The sequence below is a fragment of the Eretmochelys imbricata genome, chromosome 5, assembly GCF_965152235.1.
Source record: "Eretmochelys imbricata isolate rEreImb1 chromosome 5, rEreImb1.hap1, whole genome shotgun sequence".
Classification (NCBI taxonomy): domain Eukaryota; kingdom Metazoa; phylum Chordata; order Testudines; family Cheloniidae; genus Eretmochelys; species Eretmochelys imbricata.
In genome coordinates this window covers 15,440,573-15,461,691 of record NC_135576.1, presented here as the reverse complement: position 1 = coordinate 15,461,691, position 21,119 = coordinate 15,440,573, and the positions used below count along the sequence as shown (strand labels likewise).

The 21,119-nt window shown below is 43.9% G+C and overlaps 1 protein-coding gene across 4 annotated transcripts in view; it reads left to right on the top strand.

Annotated features, from left to right (window-relative positions):
- DYM (dymeclin) overlaps window positions 1-21,119 on the top strand; it is a 382,693-nt gene that overhangs the window by 223,533 nt on the left and 138,041 nt on the right. For all 4 annotated transcript variants that reach the window (XR_013346107.1, XM_077816663.1, XM_077816662.1 and 1 more), the window contains 2 exons: window positions 11,650-11,763; window positions 14,152-14,246. Coding sequence is in view for 3 of the 4 variants with exons in the window: in XM_077816663.1 (XP_077672789.1) it covers window positions 11,650-11,763; window positions 14,152-14,246 (209 nt within the window). In the remaining variant the exon portion in view is untranslated. The remainder of the gene's footprint in view (window positions 1-11,649; window positions 11,764-14,151; window positions 14,247-21,119) is intronic.

Here is a 21,119-nt window from a genome sequence, read left to right as displayed (position 1 = left end):
CCACTGTTTATAACGTTTCCTCAGAGATCTGGTTTCCTAACCTTTTATCATTTTTGTTGCTCTCCTCTGGACATTCTCCAATTTATCCACATCTTTCCTAACGTGTGGTACCCAGACTGGACATAGTGCTGTAACTGGGACATCACCTGCGCCTAGAATAGCGGGACAGTTACCTCCAGTGTCTTATGTACAACACACATGTAAATACACCCCAGAATGACATTAGCCTTTTTTACAACTGCATCACATTTTTGGCTCATGTTCAATTTGTGATCCACTATAACCCCCAGGTCCTTTTTCTGCAGTACTACTGCCTAGCCTGTTATTTCCCATTTTGTATTTGTGCATTTGATTTTTTCCTAAGTATAGTACTTCACATTCATCTTTCTTTAATTTCATCTCGTTGATTTCTGATCAATTTGTCAAGGTCGTTTTGAATTCTAATCCTGTCCTCCAAAGTGCTTGCAAGACCTCCCAGCTTGGTGTCATCTGCAAATTCAGTAAGCTTACTTTCTTCTTTGAGTGCTTGCTCATGTCCATTCCATTGTAGGTATGTGTGCTCACCACATGCACTGGTGCCAGAAGTTTCTCCCTCAGCGGTATCCGTAGGGGACCAGCTCTGGTGCCCTCTGAAGTGGCACCTGTATGCCGCGATATAAGGGGCGTCACCTGTTCCCTCCACCCTCAGTTCCTTCCTACCACCAGTGAAGGTGCTAGAATGTCTTCTTGCTTCGCCAACCCTTCTCTTTCTCAAACTGTTGTTACAAACTTTTCTCCTGTAAATAGTTGAAAATTGTTAGTAGTTTCCCTTAGTCAGTTAGTCCGGGAACTCAGCCTTGGGGTGGAGAATGCCCTGATCCCCAGGCTTCAAACCCTGTGACTGCTTAAAAAGCCAGTGCCCATCAGCGATCCTCATGGTTGCTGTGCCTGTGCGAAACCCACATCAGCAACAAGTGTAAAGGCTTCAAACCTCGGACAAAAAGGGAGCGGGACATCGTCTCTGGGCACTCCGTATGGAGTCGGCGCTGGCACCAGGACCGGAACAGTCCAGATCGAACTCTGCTCCCAGCTCTGCGGCATCGGCGTGGAGTGCTCTGCCGGTGCCATCTTTGGACCGACGCCGATCCCCCGCCCCGGAACCAGCAAGAAAGCAAAGAAAAGGCCTGGAGGAGATGATTGCCTACATCTCTTAAAGGGAAAAACAGGGCTGGAGGAGAGCGAAGACCTGACGGGGGCAGCTCCTCACCTCCGAGTGGGAGTCGGGCCCAAGCTCGGGTGGAGTGGGTTAGCCCACCCCGAGACGCGCCTGCCACCCCAGATAGCGGCATAGTCGCTCAGCACCTGGATGTGCCGTCAAAGCCTTAGGCCCTACAGGCTGCACAGGACATCCTAGTGCTACCGGTGCCTCCCACACCAGCTACAGCAGTGCCCCGTTCCAGTGGTAAACCTGCCCTGGGACCTTTCCAGTGGTCCCCATCACTGCGCCTCACCACATGGAATGTCCCGCCAATGCTTGTCCACACAGAGCTACTGCCCCTCAGACATGGGGCGGCCCGCCCAGTGGAGTTCCTGCCGGCAGTTTCCAGACTCAGGGCACTGCTCGTTGGGCTCGAAATGCCGATCTTCGGTGACACGACCCAGAACCATGGAGGTGAGCCTATCCCTGCAGCCCCACTACCGGGAACGCCTGAGCCACTCCCCTAGTGTTTGGCACCGTTCCGGGGACTCTAGCCGATGGTCCCAGGAACCTCACTACTGGTCGCCTGAGTGCCGGTATGGGTCGCCATGGCCGCACCGATGTTCCCCAGCTCGGTGCCCTACTCCCTCCCGCTCTCATTTGACAGACCAGCACTGCTCAAAAACCATGAGGTATAGATCACTGGTTTACCGTCGCTGATCCACTGAACGCCACCGGTCTCTGTGATCTCGGCATGAGGAGTTGTTGCGCTCAGGCAGTTCCCCGTTGCTGCATCTGGATCAGCAGTGACGTGACCGGGGTGAACAGTCGCCCTCTGCACCATCCTGGTCCCCCGGACGCAATCCGTTCTCTTCAGATTCTGGTACCCAGCAGAAGTCTTTACCAGCGGTCCAGGGTCCCACATCAGGGTACCCATTATGTGTGTGGTACTGCCCGAAGCACTGTGGCCCCAGGGCCAGTGGCCTACCTCCGGCATCCTTGAAATCCCGGGGGGTTCCCGCAGCCCTTGCAAGGGCTCTGGTCGGCCTCGGTGGCCTCAAATAAACCATCGGCCCCCATCTCCCGACCGCCCCCCGATATGAAGGTGACTGGGGAAAAGACTCCTCAGATTCACCCAGGCCCCATTGAGGGACCACTTGAACAGTCATCTGAGGTGGCAGATCCTCCTGTGCCTGCTTTCTCCTTATCCTTGGCTGACGAGGCGATCACAGGGGCCCCTCGTCCAGTCCCACCGGATGATTCCAGAGCCCATCAGGAGCTACTAAAGTGGGTCGCCTCAAACTTGGGGCTACATGCTGAGGAGCTGGAGGAACCCTCAGACTGTCTATTTGAAGTCCTCAGCTTGGTGGCTCCAGCCCTTGTGCCCTTGCACAAGGTGGTAACAAAAATTACAAAATCCTTGTGGCAGACTCCCTCATCACCGCTCCCATCTCCTCACTGCTCCCATCTCCAAAAGGGCAGAACAAAAGTACTGTGTGCCTGCTACCTTTACAAACACCCTGCCCCAAGCTCACTGGTGGTCTCACCCATTAATGAACGGGAAAGGCAAGGCCAACCAGATGCAACCTCCCCAAAAACAAGAACTCAAAGAGACTCTATTTATTCAAAAGGAAAATGTATTCATCATTGAGCCTCTAGCTGTGGGTGGTCAACTATCAGAGCCTGCTTGGCCGCTACAGTTTTAACATGTGGCAGTCCATGTCCAAGTTCAAGGATTCGCAGCCCAAGGACCCCAGGAAGGAGTTCCGGGTGATCCTCAATTAGGGCAAAGCAGTGGCTACAGCAGCCCTCCAGGTGGCCTCAGACGTGGTGGACTCTGCGGCCAGAACCATGAGCTCTGCCATCTCGATGAGAAGGGCATCCTGGCTGCAGTCATCGGGCTTGTTGACGGAGGTCGGTCAATACAGGATCTCCCATTTGATGGCCAAGCTCTGTTGAACAAACACACACAAAATTGCAAAGGCTGAAGGACTCCCAGGCAACATTATGGACCCTGGGCCTCTACGCCCCAGGCCTGGCTAGAAAGTGGTTTAAGCCGCAGCAGCCCCAAGGGTTTGGAAACCAGAACAGATTGGATCCCTCCCGTAAGAAGGGCAAAGGCTATAAATGCTGGCAAGGCCACCAGCTGGCGTCCTCTGCTCAGTCGAGCTCCACCCGCAACCAGCAGGCTGGTACGTGGGCATTTTGAGGGTGCGCCAGAGGGCACCCTCCCAGCCTGTATCCCGGATCCTGCTTCCTGGCATTTTTCCAACCTTCTGTCCCTGCCTGGGCCTCCCTAACTTTGGACCGCTGGGTTCTCAACACCGTGGCTCAGGGTTATACCCTACAGTTTATTTCTTCCCCCCCACACACACTCCTTCCCTGTCCCTCTTCAGGGACCCTTCTCATGAGAGCCTGCTCGCGCAGGAGGTAAAAGGCCTTCTGCAAGTGGGACCTGTGAAGGAAGTCCCTCAAGAGTACAGAGGCAAGGGGTTTTTCTCCCGGTACTTTCTAATCCCAAAGGCCAAAGTGGGTCTGAGACCCATCCTGGACCTGCGAGACGTCAACAAATGCCTCAAGAAGTTGAAGTTTCGCATGGTCTCTCTGGCCTCCATCATCCCCTCTGGATCTGGGAGACTGGTACGCTGCCCTCTATTTTGAAGGACGCTTACTTCCACATATCAATATGCCAAAGACACAGACAATTCCTGCGCTTCACAGTGGGATCCGCTCCTTACCAGTTTGTGGTGTTCCCATTCGGCCTGGCTACAGCCCCAAGGGTGTTTATCAAGTGCATGGCTGTGGAGGCTGCTTACCTCAGGTGTTGGGGTATCCAGATTTACCCGTACCTCAATGACTGGCTCATCAAGGGCCGCTCCAGGTCTCAGGTCCAGCGTGACGTCTCAGAACTACAGGTCATGTGCTGTGCCGTGGGCCTGCTGATAAACGAGGAAAAATTAATGTTAATTCCAGTACAGAAAATTTAGTTTATCAGAGCTGTCCTCAACTCTACCCGTGCCAGAGCATTTCTGCCACAGGACAGGTTCAAGACGATGGCAGGTCTCATTGCCAGTGTCTCTGCATATCCCCTCACCACAGCCTGGGTCTGCCTCAGGCTGTTGGACCACATGCTGGTGTGTACTTATGTCATCCACCATGAGAGGCTCAGAGTGTGACCCCTCCAACGGCGGCTGGCAACAGTCTATGCCCTGTCCAGGGATCATCTGGACAAGTCATCACAATCCCACCGAACGTATTTACCTCCCTGCAGTGGTGGACCAACTTGAGGGTGGTCCTAGAAGGAGTTCCCTTCAAGAGTCCTCGATCGTTGGTATCTCTAATATCGGATGCCTCCGACCTCGGTTGGGGAGCACATCTCGGCGAGCTGCGGACCCAAGAAACATGGTCCCCAGAGGAACTGACATTGCACATAAACGTCAGGGAACTCAGAGCAGTCCGCCTAGCCTGCGGAGTCTTCCTGCCACATCTTTCCAGTCAAGTGGTATGGATACTCACAGACAACATGGCCTCAATGTTCTACATCAAGAGGCAAGGGGGAGCCCGCTCGTTGGCTCTGTGTCAGGAAGCGTTCCGATTGTGGGACTTCTGCATCCAGCACGACATCCACCTCGAGGCATCGTACCTCCCTGGCATCCAGAATGCGCTGACGGATCACCTCAGCAGATCCTCCTTCTCTCACCACAAGTGGTCCCTCCACCCGGAGGTTGTCCAGGTCCTCTTCTGAAGGTGGGAAACTCCCCGAGTGAACCTGTTCACCACCAGACAGAACAGGACGTGCCAGCAGTTCTGTTCCCTCCAGGCCCTAAGCAGGGACTCCCTCACTGACACCTTCCTTCTGTCATCGGAAGAGGATCTGACATACACATTCCCGCTGTTTCCACTGGTCAGCAGGATACTAGCAAAAGTCAAAACAGACAAAGCATGAGTCTCATGACTGCCCCAGCGTAGCCTTGCCAACGTTGGTTCGGCATGCTCATGGACCTGGCCGTGGCTCCCACATGGCCATTGCCCAGCCTCCCAGATCTCCTCTTGCAAGACCACGGATGGGTCCTGCACCCGAACTTTCCCTCCCTTCACCTAACGGCTTGGTGAATGGCTGAACCGAGAGGAAAGGGCCTGCTCCAGTCAGGTACAGCAAGTCCTCTTGGAAAGCAGAAAACCCTCCAGCAGAGCGACTTACCTGGCAAAGTGGAAGTGATTCTCCTGCTGGGCGGAGAAGCGTAGCATCTCCCCAACGAGGTCGTCTTTGCAATCCATCCTTGATTACCTGCTACACCTTAAGCATCAAGGCCTCACGCTTTCTCCATCAAGGTGCACTTAGCAGCCATATCGGCTTTCCACCAGCATGTCCAGGGCAAATCGGTGTTCTCACATGACATGTTCATCCGGTTCCTAAAAGGACAAGAGTGACTCTTCCCACTGGTCCAGGACCTGATTCTGCAATGGGACCTCAACATCGTCCTCTCAAGGCTCCTGGAGCCTCCCTTTGGGTCCTTGGTCTCGTGTTCCATTTCACATCTGTCAAGATTGCTTTCCTTATAGCCATTACCTCGGCAAGGCAAGTATCCAAGATTAAAGCCTTCACTTCGGAGCCTCCTTTCATGGTTTTCTACAAGGACAAGATCCAGCTGCGACCCTCCCACCCTACATTCTTGCCTAAGGTAGTGTCCCACTTCTGTGTTAACTAGGATATCTTTCTCCTGGTTTTCTGTCCAAAGCTGCACTCAACTGCGGAGGAGAGGCAGCTGCACACCTTGGATGGCCAGTGCGCCCTAGCGTTCTACCTGGAGCTCACCAAGTCCTTCTGCGTATCGACCCAACTCTTCATCACAACAGTGGACAGGATGAAAGGTGTCCGGTGTTCTCTCAGAGGATCTTGAACTGGATCACCTCCTGAATCCAGACCTGTTATGACTTAGTTCGGTCGAACCACCACGTAAGGGCCCACTCAACCAGAGCACGAGCGTCCTCAGCAGCCTTCGTAGCACACCGACCCATCCAAGACATCTGCAGGGCTGCCATGTGGTCTTCAGTGCACATGTTCACAGCACATTAAGCCATCACCCAGCAGGCCAGAGATGATGCTGGATTTGGCAGAGCTGTGTTACAGTCGACACGTCCGTGAACTCCTACCCACCTCCGGTGGTACTGCTTGGGAGGCACCTGGAATGGACATGAGCAAGCACTTGAAGAAGAAAAGATGTTTACCTTTTCGTAACTGGTGCTGCTCATGTCCATTCCATGACCCATCCTCCTTCCCCACTGTCAGAGTTTCCAGCAAGAAGGAACTGAGGGTTGGGGGAACCAGCAGCGCCCCTTATACCGCAGCATACAGTCACCACTCCAGAGGGCACCAGAGCCGGTCCCCCACAGATACCTCTGAGGGAAAAACTTCCGGCACTGGTGCGTGTACCGAGCACGCATACCTACAATGGAATGGACATGAGCAACACATCTCGAAGAACTCCAGTCTAACACGGCTGTTACTCTGAAACCAGTTACAAAAAGGTAACTGTCTTTTCCATTCCATTAATGAAAAGGTTGAATAGTTCAGGAGGTAGAAGTCCCGCAGGACTTCACTAGATACATCCTCTCAGTTTGACAGCGAATCATTGATAACTGCTCTTTGAATATGATTTTTCAACCAGTTGTGCACACACTTTGTAGTAATTTCATCTACATCATGTTTCCGTAGTTTGCTTATGAGAATGTCATGTGGGATTATCAAAAGCTTTACTAATGTCAAGACAAGTCATGTTACCTGCTTATACCTATCCAGTTGGCCAGTAACTCTGTCAAAGAAGGAAATAGTGTGACTATCAGAGATTCTTCCCACAGCTGCTTCCACTATCATCGGTGAGAAGTGTGAGTGCTACATATCTCTAAAAATCAAGCCATTCATTTGTTATTTAAATACCCATTGGGACAGACTGACAGTATCTTGAAGAAACTTTATGGAATTAAGATAAACTTTATTGAGTTAAGTTAAACCTTGCTGAGTTTGAATTAACATCTTTAGAAGTAAATTTTATTAAAAGTACAACTGTATATGTGTTGTTGTGACATTGTATGTACCTTCTCTAGTGGGGGGGGATGACACTAATGAACTTCCTCTGTTATTAGCCTTTGAAGTTCCCCTGGAAAGATATGCATATACTAATTCAAACAGAATTCTCCAGAGACCAGTAGACAAAGAACAGACTTTTGGGTAAAAACCTTGATTTTCAGCTGACTTGGGGCCTTCTTCCTGATCCAGCAAATGGACAAGACCTCTGATCCACAGAGGCCCCCAATCCTTAGGGGAGGATAGGAAAAACTTGGCCTACTGAGGCTTCATAAGACACTGTGCTTGTTCTGAGCTGAAGCTTTGATGAACTTGTTACCACAAGGATGCCCTTACAATGGATTATTAAAAGACTGGTTTCAGAGTAACAGCCATGTTAGTCTGTATTCGCAAAAAGAAGAGGAGTACTTGTGGCACCTTAGAGACTAACCAATTTATTTGAGCATGAGCTTTTGTGAGCTGTAGCTCACGAAAGCTCATGCTCAAATAAATTGGTTAGTCTCTAAGGTGCCACAAGTACTCCTCTTCTTTTTATTAAAAGACTGCGGTTGCCAGAGCCCCTGTGAGAGCTGGTATGAACTCTGATAAGTTTATTAACATACATGTAGGTTCTTTTATTGTTTTTAATGTTTTTTCTGTAATGCTTTGTACCTTAAGAATAGAGTAGGCTTGCTTAGAAAGAACAGTGTGGTAAATTATATCTGTTATCTATCTCTGAAGAGAAAGCAAGCAGGTGGCCTAGGGAACCTGTCTGTGCTGGGAATTACACAGCAGAGGCAAGGGAATGGGGCAGTCTGGGTGTAGCCAGTCAGAAGGAGGAGAGATGTGCATCTCCACTCAAGAGAGGCAACAGCTGGGGAGCTGGAAGCCTGAGAGTTGGGTACTCTTGCTGAACCCTTGAGTGGTGCATTTGCCCTGAGCTCTGACATCCATATTTAGAGAGGTACATTCTTGCAGACTAACGTATGTCCCAGGACTACAATATCACTAAAGAATAATGGGCTCTCTCTGTTGAGGCACAACCAGTGCATTTATTTTCAAATGCATTTGTCCTGTAATCATGTGGAATTACAATGCCATGATTTCCAGTATACCAAATTGCCATTATATACTAATGTTAAGTGTAATGGTAAGACACCCCTAGTGTACTTTTTAATAACAACCTCCTATACTTTTTTGCTTTCATTCCAAATGTTGTGGCACATTTTTTGCAGAGTTAACAACCTTAATGCTGCATTCCTCCAGAATCCCCTGTAGACTTCAGAACACAGGCTGCCCTCTTTTTCTGGTAATTGTATATGTTAGGACTTCTGGTTCACAAGACATCTTGTAACTTTTTAAAAAACTTTCTGGAGTTTCACCGAATGCATTTTATTTTGTGAAACCCGGACACTTTCTGTATAGAACGTTTTAAAGCCTTTCCCATAGGACTCCCTCTTTTGCTTTAGGTACCTCCTGTGACTCCTGTTTGAAAGGGGGAGGGGTGTATATGCAAATCCTTGATCCACCCCATTAATCCCAGAGAGGAAGTGAGTGTAAAGATGCCAGAACCTGAAGTAGCATCTGGTGTCACCTCCTCCCTTTGTCTGTGTGTGTATTGTAGTGACCACCCCTTCAGGTCTCTGTTTCTTTCTGAGAATAGTGGCTGCCACCTCCTGATCCTTTTCTCTTCTGGAGGAAAGATTTCCCTCTCAGTCTGTTACCCTAGAGGCTGTAAAAGTCAGCAGACGAGAGGACAGTTTTTCATTGCTGCTTCTTTGGAATATGTTTGTCATCTGAAGAGCCTTTACTTGGAAAAGAGAGAGTATTGGTCTTTCTTGGTGACATCCAAAGAAGAGATGAGAAGATGAACACAATCACCCTGAAAGACAAGTGGGGATGTTGCCTCTGTATATTCTCCCATCTTCCCACCCTCCTATTCCTTATGCTGAGGTTGGGCTCCATCCAGTAGAGTGAAAGTAGTTATTAGACAGGATTGGCTTTAGGGAAGTTGACCAGTAGTAGTATCCCTCACTTTGAAGTAGGGTGTGGAACTTGGATACAGCCTGGGCTCCCAGAAGAATAACTGGTTTCAGAGTAACAGCCGTGTTAGTCTGTATTTGCAAAAAGAAAAGGAGTACTTGTGGCACCTTAGAGATTAACCAATTTATTTGAGCATAAGCTTTCGTGAGCGACAGCTCACTTCATCGGATGCATACTGTGGAAAATACAGAAGAAAAAGTATAACATCTTCTGTATTTTCCACAGTATGCATCCGATGAAGTGAGCTGTCGCTCACGAAAGCTTATGCTCAGATAAGTTGGTTAGTCTCTAAGGTGCCACAAGTACTCCTTTTCTTTTTAGAAGAATAACTGAAGACTCAGGAGTCACTGAAGTGCTGATACGTTGGCAAAATATTCTAGTCCTGATGTACTGGTCTGTACCAGTCCAATTTGAGCTCTGCCAAGGGCTGCTTTTAATTTGACTCTTAAACTAGAAGTTTAATTATAGGAAGGAAGTGAATACTTGTGCATGTGGTGCAATACAGATGCACAAAATGTTATTTTTAAAGGGTGTGTTTGAGTCTGAACGCTTTCTATTCAACACTTTGTAAAAGATGGTCTGGTTCCAGGAATGCGGAAGGGGAACCTAGCTAACAAAATGATTCATAACAATTCCTTTAAACCACAACTGGAAAAGGAAAAGATAGCCATAGTCTCTGTTGTTCCTTTAGCATAGACCTCTCTATGTACTCTTATTTCATAACTTGTAAATTATCTCATAACTTGTAAATATGTCAAGATGCACGTAGACTGAATTCCCTTTCTGGGGAGATAAAATGATGTAAAAAACTCAGTGGATCTGAGACTGATTGACTGACTTGAAAACTACATCTGCCACGAGGATTTACTTATCATACTTACTCCTGAGGGCATTCTGTGCAAAAAATTAAAAATTCTGCACCAAAAAAATTAAAAATTCTGAGCGCAATATTTAAAAATTCTGTAAATTTTATTGGTAAATAAATAAATTGGGCTTTTGAAATTTCATCCATGCTAAGCGAAGGTTTTGTACTGGCTTTGTTAACAAGAGGCAGTTCCTTGTCTCATTTTATTACTAATGTTGATTTAAACCTACAATAAATGACCATTCGGAGGGCTGACAAATCTGTCCCTTAACAGGGTGGCTGTTTAATAAATGTGGAGCAGAACAGTACTCTGTTGTTTTGAGATTATTTTTGAATGGTCTCAAGACAAGAGGTTTGCTAATAAATTGTTAAACTATTGCATAGGTTTCGTTGTATACATTTCGCATGCATTTTTATGCTATTATATTTTTTTGTAAATCTCATATATTGCATTGAAACTTAACTCATACTAATTTCTTTCATTTACTCTACGTGTAACCACCCTTATTAGACAACTTCCTATTTCACTAGTCTTCCCAGAGTATTCCCAAATGCACTGAGTACAATTCTTCTCCACCTTTAATGAGATACCTCTATTATAAATTTATTTGTATTGTCCATAGAACCTAGGAGCTCTAGTCATGATAAACAGCTGATCTTTGCTAGTCTCTTAAATAGACTTTCAAGACAGGTTTCACTTTGCATAAGAACATAAGAACAGCCATACTCGGTCAGAGCAAAGGTCCATCTAGCCCAGTAGCCTGTCTTCTGACATTGGCCAATGCCAGGTGCCCCAGAGGGAATGAACAGAACAGGTAATCATCAAATGATTCATTCCCTATTGCTCATTCCCAGCTTCTGGCAAACAGAGGCTAGAGACACAATCCCTGCCCATCCTAGCCACTGATGGACCTATCCTCCATGAACTTATCTAGTTCTTTTTTGAACCCTGTTATATAGTCTTGGCCTTCACAACATCCTCTGGCAAACAGTTCCACAGGTTGACTGTGTGTTGTGTGAAGAAATAATTGCTTTTATTTGTTTTAAACCTGCTGCCTATTAATTTCATTTGGTGACCCCTAGTTCTTGTGTTATGAGAAGGAGTAAATAACACTTCTTTATTTACTTTCGCCACACACATATGTGTGCGGGTGTGGCTACATATGTGTGTATATATGTACATGTATATATATGTGTGTGTGTGTACACTTATAGTGCTTAATTAAAGTTAGTTCAGCACACCAGTAATTTTTTATTCACATATTTCCTCTTTGTACCTTCTCCACATGACCTGCAGAACAAAGTTAATGAGATCTGCAAGTTGGATACTACTGCAATATCTTTTGAAACTCTAGAACAGAGTACATTTTAGTGTATTGAACTTGAAGGGTAATTTATTTGTCTCGAGGGAAGCAAGAGCCCAGAGAACTGCATGATTTTATGTCATCTCACTCACAATTGAAATGTGGTGTTGAAACCTGTTTTTTTTCCTCATTGCAGATATTGAAAAATATCACTTGGTACTCAGAGCGTGTTCTAACCGAGATTTCACTAGGGAGTCTCCTGATACTGGTGGTGATAAGAACCATTCAGTACAACATGACAAGGACAAGGGTAAGAGTTATATTTAGAACTTACATATGTAGTGTATATCTGCAGTCTTCCATCAGCTGGAGTTCAGTTCCAAACAGAGGTAAAAAAACCAAAAGTGAACCTTTTTGCAGCAAATGAGCACCTAAACACAGTGGGGGAGGCAGAAAAAAGGTCAGCACTCAGGTACAGTATGAAGTGCTTCTGAATTTGTAAAGCAGTTTCTGTGATATCATTCAGGTCTGCTGCTTTGATTACTAACATACAAAGTCCAGTCGTAGTAGTAGTTGCATAGTTCCTGAAAAAAGTAATAGATTTCTGATGAGAGAAAAAAATATCAGCATTAAATTATGTGTGGGATTTTTTACCTATATTAAATTATCCAGAAGTATGGATTTGGGTTCCTTGCTATTTGATAGTATAGTTTTATAAACAGTTGTGGAAATTGGGGTGGAAGAAAATTACTTTTACTTTTTTTCTTATGAGTATAATTGAGAGATCTGGTTGATCATGATCATGTCTGGCAAAACATGGTTGTTTTAGGTACATTCCCCATCATGCATTATTTCACTTCTGACTTCCCTAAAATCCATTAGGTTATATGTTGTGGATCTTTAATGTAGGAGCACTTCAAGTGTATCTCTCTAATGTGTGTAGCAGACATGTAAACTACATTAAAGGCTTCTGTACGTTTCTTTCATTGCTGAAAATGTTGAGAAGCTTTTGCAATAAAATTAACTAAAACATGGTGTTAGTTGTACTAGATCAAATAATTTAAAACCAAAATCACCATCTCTGTGGTCACACCAAAATATAGATGAGAGAATTGTATGGTAATAATATTAACACCACCCCTATTAACTACTTAAAACAGACATTAATTGGCTGTAATTTCTGTTTCATGAAATAACAGACACAATGAGATGGAAGGCAAGGAAGCTGATACTGGTTGCAGAGTTTATATTGGATTAAATGTAAGCTGTACTTTGTCAAGTAACATTTCATAAACAGGAATAAGGGTTTGCGAGCCATTTAACCAGTAAATGGTTTCTTGTAAATAGGCTGCATTTTGGTATTAAATTCCAAATATTTAGCAGATTTACCCACTGGTTTAACTTAGAGGCTTTACAGAATATTCAGTTGGAACCAGAAACTCCCCCATTCTTTCGCGCCCCCCCCCTTTTTTTTTTTTTTTTTTGAGTCCTGGATAAGTTCTAGCCAGCAATGCTGAATGAATCTTCTTGCTCACAAGAGGAGCTTTATACTTTGAACATGGGAGCACAGGAATTCTATCTAGCCTCGTTACAGGCAAGGCAAGTGCAGGTGACATAGGAAATGGAATTTTGAATATATATCTGATTTCAGCCTACTGTACTGATTGCCATAATATACAGATTCCCCAGGCACTGGCAGAATAAGTAGTAGAAGGAGCCAGAGGCCACTCCATGTTTACATCAATTAGAATGGAAGATACTCGGAATTTATATGTGGCACTGGGGGTCTGTGTTACTCTTAAGGAGAATAAATGCACATTTTAGTCCTGAGTAGGGAAGAGGAACTTCTTAATGAAGGAAATCATTAAACATTGCTCCATGTTGTAGAGGGGTTGGTCAAACATATGACTAGAGATAAAGCCTGGGAGTGGAGAATCTAATTTTCTGCAAAAGGTGAGGATACAATAAGCAACCCCTACCACTTTTAATATCTATTACAATAAATTAATCCCTCCAATATGCTGTTTAAGATTTATTGTCTTCCCTTGAAGAATAGCACAATCCATGTTTATTTGCCTCTCCTGTGAGCAAGATACATATTGCATAAGCCATAGGATTGTGGAGTCCACCATTTTGTCTGTGCTCTGCAGTTCTCTGACTTTGAGTGAGCCAATGTTTAAACATTTATCTGGAAAGATGGCAGTTAAAATGGGCTTCAGAAACTCCAACTATACAGGAGCAGAACTTATGACATGCTACATTAGTGGTAGTTGTGGAGAAGTTGAATATTTTGAAATAATTAATATGGAGGTCAGAGTATAGGGCAAAAAGGGTTGGGTAAGTTTGGAGAGAATTGGGGCAAAGGAAAGGAGAGAGAATTAAAAAGCAGTATAGACTATTTTCTCTACCATTTATCAATTATATTCATGATCCCGTTGTATATCAACTTTGATTTTAAAATATATATGTACAGTGAAATCTGTACAAGAGCCCACCCTTATTAGGCAAATTCATGTCTAAAGAGACCATTATTAAAGCATCTCTAAATATACAAAGTGTAATTCTGCTCCACCTTTATTAGAAGACCACCTGTGTTAAGCAACGGATGTTTGTTAGTCCTTTGAGTGGTTTCTTATGACAGGTCTTAGTGTATATGAAAAGGACAGTTTGATGTGTTTTTTCCCCTCTTTTCCAACAGGACAAATACCTTCATACAAATTGTCTGGCAGCCTTAGCAAATATGTCAGCGCAGTTCCGCTCCCTTCATCAGTATGCTGCTCAGAGAATCATCAGGTAAATATAAACCTTTTAAAAATATTTAAACTGGTCTTCCAACTAAATTCAGAGGAAAAGGGACTTGAATTTTCTATGACTGAATAGATATAAGTGAAATTGGAATTAAATTATACCAGATAAATCTTATTTCCCTTCATGAAGTCTGGGTTATATTTTGAGTTAGTGAAAAATATTATGAATCTTTATCAAAGAAACTTTTGATTTTTTATGTTCTCCATAGAGCAGCCATAGCAACTGCTTTTAAACTGAAATATTTTTCAGTCACTTGTTCTGTTATGACAAAAATGCAGGGGGTGATAGTTCTCCAGAACATTGTTAACTGGACTTTCAACTTACTATATTTCTGCCTGTGCTGAGGACGGAGGACTTTATTTTTAACGTAGACAAAACATAGCCATCCCTTTGTGATGGGGTATTGTGCACTTTTTGCAGTTACTTACTTTTGTGCCTTTTTGAATGGTCAAGTTCACTAGCCTTTCTTGTAACAAGTCAGTTAATGTCAACTTGTGTTCTAATAAAAGGGACACTGCTTTCATAGAGTCTTAGATATAGAATATGTGAAGGACCAAGTTCCACCAGTTCCAGAGGCCACCATGTAATTACAGATACTCATGTGGGATGTGCCTAGCTTATTTTAGCAGCTCATCTACTCAGTGCTCCAAAGGAAACCAAAAAGGTCCATGACATTACATCCCAGGGGAAAATTTTTACAATGCTTGGCAAATATAGATTTTATGCCAAAAATAAGTTCAAAATATCACATATTTCTTTGATAAGTGTGTATGTATTTTGTAAAAGTCTAGACTAACAAGAAGTACAGTATTTTTTAAAAATATTGGTTTTGTGGAACTATTTCTGTGATGGTCCTTCCTGCTCTTGAGGTGCTCACTTCTATGTATGCCATCATCATCTCCCTGCTTGACACAAGTCTTCTATTCACGCACAATGGCTGTAGCCTACAGTACATGTTCAACTTAAATCTGAGCTCTCTTCCTTACAGTGTTTACCAAGTCTGTAACTCTAATTGTTGCCTATATTTGATATTGTCCTAAATAACTCTTGTGCTGCTATTCTTATTCATTTCCTGATTCCTGGTCTCTACATCCAACATTCTTACATATTACCCTTTATGGTCTCTAAGTCCAACTTTCCAAATATCAGCCTGTGAAATGTGAAATAATAATGAGACTAATGGATGGATGCCTTTGAAAGCAAGCATATATCACCTCAGTCCTTGGAAAACTTGCAGACTTTTTACCCATTTCAGAATATGATACGTACAGCCTCTTCCACATTCTGCAGGGAATTGCCTTTCCTATATTCCCAATCTCTCTCATAGAATCATAGAATATCAGGGTTGGAAGGGACCTCAGGAGGCCATCTAGTCCAACCCCCTGCTCAAAGCAGGACCAATCCCCAATTTGTGCCCCAGATCCCTAAATGGCCCCCTCAAGGATTGAACTCACAATCCTGGGTTTAGCAGGCCAATGCTCAAACCACTGAGGTATACTTCCCTCCCTCCCTGCCTTTCTTTTCATCCCTTTCCACTCTCCAATCCCTCTGCATTTCAAACATTTGTCACTGTGTCTCTACCAGTCACTCTCCCTGCACTCCACCAAAACCTTCTCTACAGTGATCACTGGATCCTTCCTGCATGTTGTTCCCACCATCTAGGCAGCAGATTGACTCCCTGACATTTCTCAGATCCTATCTCAAGACGCAGGCAAGGACATGTAACTCAACCAAATAATGTTAGGCGCTTCATACACAACAATTCACTATGAGCTTGGGTTTTTTGTGTCCACTGCATCCATCTCACGATATAACTGCTCTGATATATGAACCTACTTGTTTTTATTTGGATGTGGAGACTAGTTGCTCTGTATTCTTATATGAAAGGTGTGATACAAAATTGCATTGTATTTCTCCCTCACACATACAGAATGGTTATGTATTTAAAGCTATGATGCGTAATGATGGACAAAATAGCAAAATCTCTGTCATGTTTAAATTAAATGTATGAAATTGCATATTGCACAGTATTCTTGCATTGTATAAGGAACTAGTAAAGCCGCATTTGAAATAGTGTGTCTAATTCTACTCATGCTGGAATAAAAATCAGAGTTGGAGCAACCAAAATAATACTAAAAACAACGAGGAGTCCTTGTGGCACCTTAGAGACTAACAAATGTATTTGGGCATAAGCTTTCATGCATCTGATGAAGTGGGTTATAGCCCATGAAAGCTTATACCCAAATACATTTGTTAGTCTCTAAGGTGCCACAAGAACTCCTCATTGTTTTTGCTGATACAGACTAACACGGCTACCCTCTGAAACCTGTCAAAATAATACTGGAATTCAAAACTGTAGTTTTTCAAAAGAGTAATCCCTTAGAAACAGGAATCATTTTTTGTTCTGTGTTTGTACAGTGATTAACACATTGGGGTCCTGGTCCAAGACTGGGGCTCTTGGGTGCTACTGCAATACAAATAATAACAATAAGGTCAAAACCACTAGGGACTGGCCTAGCAGTTCTTATTCAGTAGAAGTTATATCTGAGTAACAACTGCAGGAACATGCCTAAAATCAGCATGTTGGTAATCTTTCGGGGCAGGTGGAAAAATCTGAGAACTCATTGCATTTACAGAATTCTTCACTACAGATTGTACAGATTTACTGATTGTTCGCTAAGTGAGAGGTGGTGGTTATTCCAGTGGTGCCCGTGGGGTCCTGTCGGCATCGAGGCCATGCTTTGCTGGGTTGAAACACAGAAGAAAAAGTGGCTGCATTATCTAGTTTAAGACAGGACACAACAAGTGACTGTGAACAACACTAGGAGGGAAGGACAAATTAAGACAAGGGTAACAGTAATAATGTAATGTTTTTACAGTCTAAATTTGCTGAGACAGGCAGAGCTTAATTTCTCAGAGACTATTTCCTGGAGCTCCCCAACCCCCACCCCAATTCAGGGATCTTGGCTTCAGCTGCAGGGCGGGGCTCGGGTTTTAGCCACACAGGAAGGCACCAGGATTGGGGTTTCAGCCACACAGGCTGCCTTGGGGCTTCAGCCCCATGGAGCGCGCTGGGGCTTCCACGGGTTTGACAATATTTACTGGAGCTCCACTCTGGATGGCTCCAGCTGAATTTAAGCCCTACTGATACGTGTTTGTCAAAACTGTTAATCTCTAGTCATGGGGATTCCAAAACCTTCCTGAGACACCTATATACTTATCTGTCTTTATAGTTAGAAAGCTTTTTCATAATGTCTAACCTAAATCTCCCTTGCTTCAGGTTAAGGCGATCCCTTTCTGTTCTTCCTTCAGTGGACATTGAAAATAATTGATCACCATCCTCTTTACAAGAACTCTTCGCATATTTGAAGACTGTTATCGGGTTCCCCTTCAGTCTTCTTTTCTCAAAACTAAACAAGCCTGGTTTTACTAACTTTTCCCCATAGGTCAGGTTTTCTAAACCTTTTATCATTTTTGTTACGCTTCTCTGGACTCGCTCCAATTTGTCCATTCCTAAAGCATGGTGCCCGGAACTGGACACAGTACTCCAGCTGAGACCTCACCAGTGCCAAATAGAGTGGGAGAATGACCTCCAATGTCCTACAGATGACACTCCTGTTAACATATCCCAGAATGGTATTACACTTTTCTTTTGCGACTGCATTGTTGGCTTATATTCAATTTGTGATCCACTATAACTCCCAAATTCTTTTCGGTACTACTGCCTAGCCAGTTACTCACCATTTTTTAATTATGCTTTTGATTTTGCCTTCCTCAGCACATGTAGTACTTTGCACTTGTCTTTATTGAATTTCATCTGGTTGATTTCAGACAAATTCTTCAATTTGTCAAGGTGGTTCTGAATTCTCATTTTGTGCCCCAAAGAGCTTACAACCTCTCACAACTTAATGACATCTGCGAATTTTATTAGCATACTCTCCACTCCGTTATCCAAGTCAAAAATGAAAATATTGAATAGTAATGGACCCAGGACTGAGTTCTGTGGGACTCCACAAGGATATATCATAACAGATTGACAGCAAATCATTGCTAACTATTCTTTGAGTACAGTCTTTCCACTGATGAGGCACTCACCTTAAAGTATTTCATCTAGACCATATTTCCCTAGTTTGTTTATAAGATTGTCATGTGGGATTGTGTCAAAAGCTTTACTACATCAAAATATGTCATTTCTACTGCTTCTCCCTATCCCCTAGGCCAGTAACCCTGTCAAAGAAGGAAATTAAGTTGGTTTGGCATGATTATTGAAAAATCCATGTTGGCTATTACTTATTGCCCTATTGTCATCTAGGTGCTTACAAATTAATTAATAATTTGTTCCAGAATCTTTCCAGGTATTGAAGTTAGGCTGACTGGTCTGTAATTCCTCGAGTCCTCTTTTTCTGCATTTTAAAGATAGGTACTATGTTTGCCTTTCTCCAGTCCTTTGGGACCTCACCCATCCTCCATGAATTCTCTAAGATAGTCGCTGACTGTTCCGAGATTGCTTCAGCTAGGTCCTTTAGTATTCTAGGGTGATTTTTGTCAGACCCTGCCCACTTGAATACATCTAAATGTTTTTTAACCTGTTCCTTCCCTATTTGGTGTGAGTTAATATTAGTTGTGTTATGTATCTGGTTCCAACCTTTTTAGTGACGACTGATGCAAAATAGACATAAAACACCTCAGTCTTCTTGATGTCATCCATTATTACCTCTCTTTTCCCACTAAATAGTGGACCTACACTTTCCTTTGTCTTTCCCTTATTCCCAATGTATTTATAGAACCTCCTCTTACTGCCTCTTATGTCCCTTACTACATATAACTCACTTTGTGCCATAGCCTTTCTGATTTTGTCCCTACATGTTTGTGCTGTTCTTTTATATCCCTCCTTAGCAGTTTGTCCATGTTCCCACTTTGTAGAATTTCTTTTTGGTTTTCAGGTCATTATTAAAGAGATCCTGATGCAGCCATATTGGCCTCTTACCATTCTTCCTATCTTTCTTTTGCACTGGGATAGTTTGCTGTTACATATCTGTAATATTACAGGTGAGCCACATCATACGCGCATTTAACTTACGCGAATTCAACTATACTCACTCAGCAAAAAAAAAAAAAGAAAAATAACAAGATACCTGTAAATAGTGCAGGCGATTCTGCCCACCATTCCACTCAATGAGCGTATGCCCCAGAGTGAGCGTGAGATGGGAGACGTGAATCTGCTGTTCCCTCAGTCGGTCTCAGTTCCCGCATGCCTCTCATAGTGTGAGCATCTCGCCGCACTGAGTGTGAGTCTAGTGTTTAAAGATACGTATTTTTCATACAACATGGCCCCTAAACGCAAGCCAACTACTTCATCTGGTGCTCAACCGAAGAAATAGCGATCTGTTCCAAAGCTGGAGGAAAAACTGGCTGTGTTGGACTTATTGAGAGACGATATGTCGGTCTCCAACGTGGCACGTAAATATGGCTGCAACAAATCTAGCATCCGTGCCATCAAGATTCGAGAGAGAGGAATTTGTCAAGCCGTGGAATCAAGTGCTCCTATAACTGCTAAGGTGACGAGCCAGGTGTGTGATAAGACTTTAGTGAAGACTGAAAAGGCATTAAACTTATGGCTGGAAGACATGAACCATAAACATGTGCCTATCAATGGCAACACGTTGTAAGAAAAGGCTCTTAGCCTCTATGCGCTGTTCAAACCTCCCACTGAAGAGGGACAGCCTTCTGATGAGAAGGAATTCAAAGCCAGTCAAGGTTGGCTTAACAGTTTTAGGAACCACTTCAACCTCAAAAATGTGCAGACTACTGGTGAAGCTGCATCTGCCAAGGAAGAATGATTTAATTTCTGAATACAATCCCTCTATGAAACGAAGCCTCAAAATCACACGTAGTATTACGGACGATTTGAGACCGTATCAAGAAATGTTTGAGCAGCTCAAGAGACAACAGCGACAGTTGCTGATCACCATGTTTTTCAAGGAAAAACAACCAGCAACAGATGAGCCTACGCAATCAACTTCTCGAGCTGAACTGGAGCCAACCACTTCGTCTACGACTCGCTCTCTATCACCCAAGCTCTCCGTCACCTCCGTCTCCTGGATCGACATCAAGCCCTGACAACCCCCTGTAATTACCCCCCTGTAATTACCCTGTAATTAGAAATACAGTACAGTAAAATTATATTTTGCATATGTATTCTTTATTATATACTGTACATTACTGTATACATTTATACATATTACTGTATAGAGTTGTATACACAAAACCATGTACAGTATACTGTACTTTATGGACGATTTAAGGGATTTTCAAGGGTAATTTTGACTATACGTGATTTTTAGCTTTACGCACTGACTTTAGAACCTAACCCTTGTGTAAGATGCGACTCCACTGTATGTCTTTGAGAAACTGCCAGCTCTACTGAACCACTTTTATCTTCAGATTTTTTTCTTAGGGGACCTGACCTTACCAGGTCTCTGAGTTTGTTAAAGCCTCCTTGTTGAAGTCCATTGTCCTTATTCTGCTGGTGTCACTCTTTCCTTTCCTTAGAATCGTGAAGTATATCATTTCATGCTCCCTTTCACGCAAATTGACTTTCACCTCAGGTCAGATTTGCAACCAATTCCTCCCTGTTAGTCAGAATCAAGTCTAAGACGGGTGTCCCTTGGTTACTTCCTCCACTTCTGAAACAAGAAGTTGTTCCCAGTACATTCCAAGGACCATTTTGTATTTTCCCAGAGTACTTTTCCAACAGATGTTTGGGTAGTTACAGTCCCCCATTAATACCAGGTCTTGTGTTTTGGGTGTGTGTTTGTTCTAAAAATACCTCATCCACCTCCTCCTCCTGATTTGGTG